Here is a 6955-nt window from a genome sequence, read left to right as displayed (position 1 = left end):
ATTAAAGTGTGTGTGTGAGGAAAGTGAAAGCGAGAACGGACGGAGCGCCAGAAAGACGTTTGGTGGTTTGAGATTTAAGGACTGTTGCTGGTCTGGAGGGGGGGGGGGTCTGAGAGGGGGCGGGGCTTGTTGATTGGTTGACAGGACTGCACCATCATCACCATCATCATCACCCCCTCCTCACCCTTTCAAAGTAAGAGGGTTTATAAAAAGCCTATAACATGGACTGATGAGGAGACAGACTGTGTTTAAATCTAAAGTTACAGCCCCTCCCACATTTACAGCAGAAGAGCGGTATGTTGTCCCTTTCAGAGGCTTCTTCTTCTTGTTTGTTGTTTTCATTGTGTGTGAAGCTAAATGTGTCAATGCTGCTGTAACAGTGAGACAGTGAGGTATTCCTAACAGGAAGTGTTTCCTGGACACAGATGTACACCAAGATCACAGGTTTGTGTCCGAGCGCTTCCAGACGTACGTCATCGGCCCTCAGAGTCTTGAGTCCGATTATTAAAAACGTTATCACACGAGCAGGCGAACCGGGAGAAGCAGCCATGGCGTGCGTATTCACACGGGCCGCGTGGTGGTCTCTGGGGGACCAGACGGCTGTTACACACCGGCCGTCACACACCGACCACGACCAGACGGCCGTTACACACCGACCAGACGGCCGTTAGTTACACACCGACCAGACAGCCGTCACACACCGGCCGTCACACACCGACCACGACCAGACAGCCGTTACACACCGACCAGACGGCCGTTACACACCGGCCGTCACACACCGGCCGTCACACACCGACCACGACCAGACGGCCGTTACACACCGGCCGTTACACACCGACCACGACCAGACGGCCGTTAGTTACACACCGACCAGACGGCCGTTAGTCACACACCGACCAGACGGCCGTTACGCACCGACCAGATGGCCGTTAGTTACGCACCGACCAGACTCCAGTCACTGACCTCGCCAGACTGTCAGACAGCTGGTTATCGGCTCGGTGTGTCTCGGCGTCAGACGGACGGATCAGTTCTCGTTGTGTCTGTGTTGGTGGAGCAGCCACCGTGTCACCACAGCCCCGTAGGACCAGACTCCAGCCACTAAACAACCGCTCTAACCCTCAGGTTGTCTTCTCGGTCAAAATTGAAAACAGACTTTGTTTACATGGTTTTGTCACTTTTCTCAACGCGTTTTTAAATTCAGTCATTAAACCTAATTTAAATGACATTATACTTCATTTTTGAGTTAAAAAAGCAGAAATTATGTATAGTGTTGACTAATAGTTTAGATCAGAGGATGTTGAGTGATTAACTCAAACTTTAGTCAGGAGACGGTTTTGAAAACAAACAAAAAAATTTAAAATGCTATAAAATTGAATAAAACTCCCCGAATTCAATGAAAGTAATCATTAATTGTACCTGTGAAGATTGTTATGGTGGTTCCATACAATGTACATCATGCATCCATGTTATTTTTGGGTAATTTGGTTGTTAAGAAACCCATATTCCTGATATAAAGAACTTTGAAAACGAGGACAACACAAGGATTAAAAGTCGTCGTTGAAAAGGGAGAAGCCGCCGTATAGAACCAAACTCCATCCAGAAAACACGCGTTTCAAAAGTAGTTTGCTCGTGTTTTGCAGACAGACGTATTTGTTAGAGGCGAACACCGTGTCAAACCGTTCTGAATGAAGTATTGTGGAGCTGCAGAGATGTCCCGGACTACAAACTGTACCCTAGTACAGACTACAGAAAACCTCGTTGTTTGGTACAGATCTCGGAAAATCGCACTATAATCGTTTTAAAATGTTCTTAATCTTAATATGTTTCAATGAAAATGAGAATAATGATACAAAAACGATCATTCCCTCCAATATCGTGAATCATAACGCAGTCGCAATATAAGTCAAAAATAATGGTAATTAGATCTTTTCCTCATACTGTGCAGCCCTAGTACAGAACTACACCGGCGGGGAACGCCATTAGACACAATGCCAGTGTGAACACGCCGTAAGTCTTCCACAAGCTAAGAAAACACTGGGAGACAGGACCAGCAGAGGGCAGAACCAGCAGACAGCAGGACCAGCAGACGGCAGGACCAGCAGAACCAGTAGACAGCAGGAGAACCAGTAGACAGAACCAGTAGCTGTAGCTCAGGTGTCGGCTACCTGTGGCTCTTTAAAGGCCGTTACACGCCAACCAGACGGCCGTTACACACCAACCAGACGGCCGGCCGTCGGCAGAAAGCCAGTCGGACTGATCAGTCTCCCCGAGGTCCAGAAAGTGTCTCAGAACACCCCGAAGAGACGCCGACTTGAGCGTACGTTCTGCGCGAGACGTAATATAAGAAATGAAAACCGGAAACGTCACGTGGGTCTGGCTGCTCCCCGAACATAATGGCGTCTCGTTCAGAATACGATCTCATGGTGGACTAAAATAGTTCCTCTGAAACGTGTTTCTGAAAACATTTGAAGAGAGAAATAGGCCGTGCAGTTGCTGAATCTGTCTTCATTTCAGATCAACAAAGGTCAGTTTAAAAGATTTTACTCAGATTTTGAGAGACTCTAGTCACGCTCATCCCGCTCCCCGTTTCCTGGTTAGCTCTCCACCAATCAGATGGCTCACTGAGTCTGACTGCCGGCAGTGCCCGCCCCCCTGATTATACATGTCAGATCAGCCCAAATGAAGGCCGACGGCCCCTCGGACGGCCGGTTATCGGCTCGGTGTGTCGGCGCCTTAACGTTGTCCAGCGGCGCCCCGTGGTTTAACCTGTTAATGAATACTGGTTATTGTTGAATATTATAAATGTATAAATGTTGTCGGTCTAAAGAGATTCTTACATTCAACATTTAGGCTACAAAACATTTCAGTTAGCTCAAATGGTATGCATGAATCTCCCAAAAGGCTAACTTGTTTTTGGCTGCATCTCCGCAACGGAAAGGGACAGATTCTACTTAAACAGCTGTTACACAGAAACAGGAAGTGATGTCAGAACCTGGAAGACGGCACCTTCAGAGTAAATCTGTCCCATCGCTAGATGTGAATAGTTTTGGTGAAGTTCAGTTTTTCTTGTTTTGAAATTTGACTGTTTTAATGTGTGTATTGTGTGTGTATTAATGTGTGTGCGAGTGTGTATTGTGTGTGTGTGTGTGTGTGTGTGTGTGTATGTGTATGTATGTGTGTCTTAACTGTGAACTTGTGTGTGTAGGCGTCGCCCTGAAGAATACGACCTCCATGGCAGGAAGCGGCCGCGGGCCGACGGTCCGCCGGACTTCAACCAGCGAGCAGGTCGTTAAAACTGAAAACTAACGATGACTCAGCATTAATCTGTAACGATGACTCAGCATTAATCTGTAACGATGACTCAGCATTAATCTGTAACGATGACTCAGCATTAATCTGTTAACTAACTGAACTAACTTCTCCCCGGCTGACGACAAACCGTCTGAAAAGAGAAATGTAACGTAAGAATTTATTTTATCTTCAGGGTTCATCCAGGACCTTCGTAACCAGCCGGTGGACAGGTGAGACGCACGCCATCACTCACCTGAAACAGGAAGTAGGCAGGGCTACAGGAAGTATACGGGGTTACAGGAAGTAGGAAGGGCTATGTGTAGTAGATGGGCAATGTGTAGTAGACTGTGTAGTAGGCAATGTGTAGTAGACTATGTGTAGTAGGCTGTAGTAGATGGGCTGTGTGCGGTAGGCGGGGCTGTGTGCGGTAGGCGGGGCTGTGTGCGGTAGGCGGGGCTATGTGCGGTAGGCGGGGCTGTGTGCGGTAGGCGGGGCTGTGTGCGGTAGGCGGGGCTATGCGGTAGCGGGGCTGTGCGTAGGCGGGGCTGTGTGCGGTAGGCGGGGCTGTGTGCGGTAGGCGGGGCTGTGTGCGGTAGGCGGGGCTATGTGCGGTAGGCGGGGCTGTGTGCGGTAGGCGGGGCTATGTGCGGTAGGCGGGGCTACAGCAACGTTAGTGTTTCTCTGTAACTACAGATCAACAGAAACCAGAAACATTTAATTTAAAGCCAAAATAACTGAAATGTTCAGCACCTGTCTGCTTTCATATAAACACACAAAGCTCTGTGAAAGCTTTCAAAAGAGAGTAACTTATTTCAGAGAGTAACTTATTTCAGAGAGTAACTTATTTTAGAGAGTAACTTATTTCAGAGAGTAACTTATTTTAGAGAGTAATTTATTTCAGAGAGTAACTTATTGTAACTTATTTTAGAGAGTAACTTATTTCAGAGTAACTTATTGTAGATAGTAACTTATTGTAGATAGTAACTTATTGTAGATAGTAACTTATTTCAGAGAGTAACTTATTTTAGAGAGTAATTTATTTCAGAGAGTAACTTATTGTAACTTATTTCAGAGTAACTTATTTCAGAGTAACTTATTGTAGATAGTAACTTATTGTAGATAGTAACTTATTTCAGAGAGTAACTTATTTTAGAGAGTAACTTATTTCAGAGAGTAACTTATTTTAGAGAGTAACTTATTTCAGAGAGTAACTTATTGTAACTTATTTTAGAGAGTAACTTATTTCAGAGTAACTTATTGTAGATAGTAACTTATTGTAGATAGTAACTTATTTCAGAGAGTAACTTATTTTAGAGAGTAATTTATTTCAGAGAGTAACTTATTGTAACTTATTTTAGAGAGTAACTTATTTCAGAGTAACTTATTGTAGATAGTAACTTATTGTAGATAGTAACTTATTTCAGAGTAACTTATTTCAGAGAGTAACTTATTTTAGAGAGTAACTTATTTTAGAGAGTAACTTATTTTAGAGAGTAACTTATTTCAGAGAGTAACTTATTTCAGAGAGTAACTTATTTTAGAGAGTAACTTATTACAGAGATCTTTTATTGAAATCAAGTCTTTGTTTTGTTGTTTTTCAGACGATTCTCCGGCATGAGACGAGATGTTTTTCTCAACGGGGTGAGTCACAAACATGTTAGCTTAGCTTCAATCTGTTAGCATGTTAGCTTAGCTTCAACCTGTTAGGATGTTAGCTTCAATCTGTTAGGATGTTATCTTCAACCTGTTAGCATGGTAGCTTAGCTTCAACCTCTTAGCATGTTAGCTTAGCTTTAACTTGTTAGCATGTTAGCTTATCTTAATTTCCCGAGGTTTGTGTGTGTTCCAGTCGTATAACGACTACATGAGGGACTACCATCACAGCGTCGGCCCCCCCGCCCCCTGGCAGACTCTGGTGAGCCTCTCTCTGATTGGTTGTTGGTCTGTGAGTTTATTGGCTGAACTGGAGAATTGATGATGTCATGTGTGTGTCAGCAGGCAGCATACCCGGGCGTGGAGCAGCCGCCCCCCCACCACCCCCCCTACTACCACCACAGCCACCCCCCGCCCCCCCCACACCAGGCCTACCACCACCACCCGCTGCCCCCCCACGAGGCCCCGCCCCCTCGCTTCAGAGACAAGCAGCGGGCGCCCCCCCACCGCGCCTTCCCCTCCAGCCCGGTGAGTCACTCTGGTTCTACCGTTTATACTGGTTCTACCATTTCTACTGTGGCCCTGACGGTACCTAGGTAAGGACTACTAGCCAGTCAGAAGCAGAGTATGAGGGCCCTGACAGTACCTAGGTAAGGACTACTAGCCAGTCAGAAGGGTTAGGGTTAACAACAGTTCACCGAGTGCTTTGACAGAAACATCATCTAACTGTCTCCTGTCCTGTGTGTTTCCCATCATGCAGCACGACTACGACATGCGCGTGGACGACTTCCTGCGGCGGACGCAGGCGGTGGTGAGCAGCCGGCGGGAGCGCGAGCGGCAGCGTGAGCGTGAGCGAGGCGGGCCGCGGCGAGAGAGAGAGCGAGAGCGAGGGAGAGACCGAGACCGAGAGAGAGACCGAGACAAGGAGAGGGGCCGCTACCGCCGCTGAGCTCCGGCATCGGCCCGGGCTTTTATTCTGAAACTCAGCTGGTTTCCTGTTATTATTTTTATTTTATTTTTTTTTTTTTTGAGAATTATGAATAAAAAACTAAACGAGCTGCGTGATGACATCATCCGTTTTTATGTGAATAAAACCGTAAAAATAAAGATTCTGTGGAAACGTTTCTTTTGATGATCAACCGTCACATTTCATTACCCAGAATCCTCTCTGTTCGGCGTCCGTTCCCCAACGCGAGGGGCGGGGCCTCTGAGGGGTTGCCACGGTGACTGAGTCATTTTGTTTCTTTAGTTATTGCTTCTCTTATTGTGAAAAGTTGGACAGTTTCCTGTAGAGTCCTTCAAAATAAATGAGGCGAGAAAATCTTTTAAAACCTGTGAAGAAGAAAAAGAAGAAACTTCCTGATTTTTTTTTTTTTTCTCTTTTATAAGTTTTTAAACATTTTTTTCTCTATGTTAAAAATGAATTTATTTTCAGGTTTATTTTGTATTTTACTTCCTGAACGTCAGTGTTTTTGTGTTTAAGGCTGATATATTTTTGCTCCTCTGTGATTGGTTGTTTGCAGTCAGCTGATCTGTGTTAGCGTTAACGTCTGTTTCCTGTTTCTGAACCAAAGGGGGCGGGGCTTGTGTCTGTTTTTTACAAAATAAAAAAATGTACAATCATCAATCAGCTGTTTCTTTTCTGTTGTAGTAAAGTAATCAGATTACTGCTTTCAGACCAAATTACTGAAAGGACAGTTTGTAATACGTGTCTATATGAATATTATATGTATATTTATGTATACATATGTATATGTGTGTATATATATATATATATATATATATATATATATATATATATACACATCATTGAGTCCATCCTCACATCCTCCATCACCATCTGGTACGCTGCTGCCAAGGACAAGGGCAGGCTGCAGCGTGTCATTCGGTCAGCTGAGAAGGTGATTGGCTGCAATCTGCCGCCGCTCCAGGACCTATACGCCACCAGGACTCTGAAGCGTGCTGGAAAGATTGTGGCTGACCCCTCCCACCCCGGACACAAGCTCTTTGA

General features: G+C 45.3%; 1 protein-coding gene across 2 annotated transcripts in view; it reads left to right on the top strand.

Annotated features, from left to right (window-relative positions):
* Nucleotides 1-6571, top strand: part of ythdc1 (YTH domain containing 1) — an 18406-nt gene extending 11835 nt beyond the window's left edge. The window contains exons 11-16 of one of the 2 annotated variants that reach the window (XM_031321572.2): nucleotides 3206-3285; nucleotides 3485-3521; nucleotides 4893-4932; nucleotides 5141-5206; nucleotides 5290-5472; nucleotides 5705-6571. In XM_031321572.2, coding sequence (XP_031177432.2) covers nucleotides 3206-3285; nucleotides 3485-3521; nucleotides 4893-4932; nucleotides 5141-5206; nucleotides 5290-5472; nucleotides 5705-5893 — 595 coding nt within the window. In that variant the 3' untranslated portion in view covers nucleotides 5894-6571. Of the gene's footprint in view, nucleotides 1-3205; nucleotides 3286-3484; nucleotides 3522-4892; nucleotides 4933-5140; nucleotides 5207-5286; nucleotides 5473-5704 lie in introns of both variants that reach the window. The other variant, XM_035991725.1, reaches the window with a different exon arrangement.
* The last annotated feature ends 384 nt before the right edge of the window (nucleotides 6572-6955 follow it).

The sequence above is a fragment of the Sander lucioperca genome, chromosome 14, assembly GCF_008315115.2.
Source record: "Sander lucioperca isolate FBNREF2018 chromosome 14, SLUC_FBN_1.2, whole genome shotgun sequence".
Taxonomy (NCBI): domain Eukaryota; kingdom Metazoa; phylum Chordata; class Actinopteri; order Perciformes; family Percidae; genus Sander; species Sander lucioperca.
Note: the sequence above shows the minus strand (reverse complement) of the source record. Positions and strands in the feature narration are given on the sequence as shown.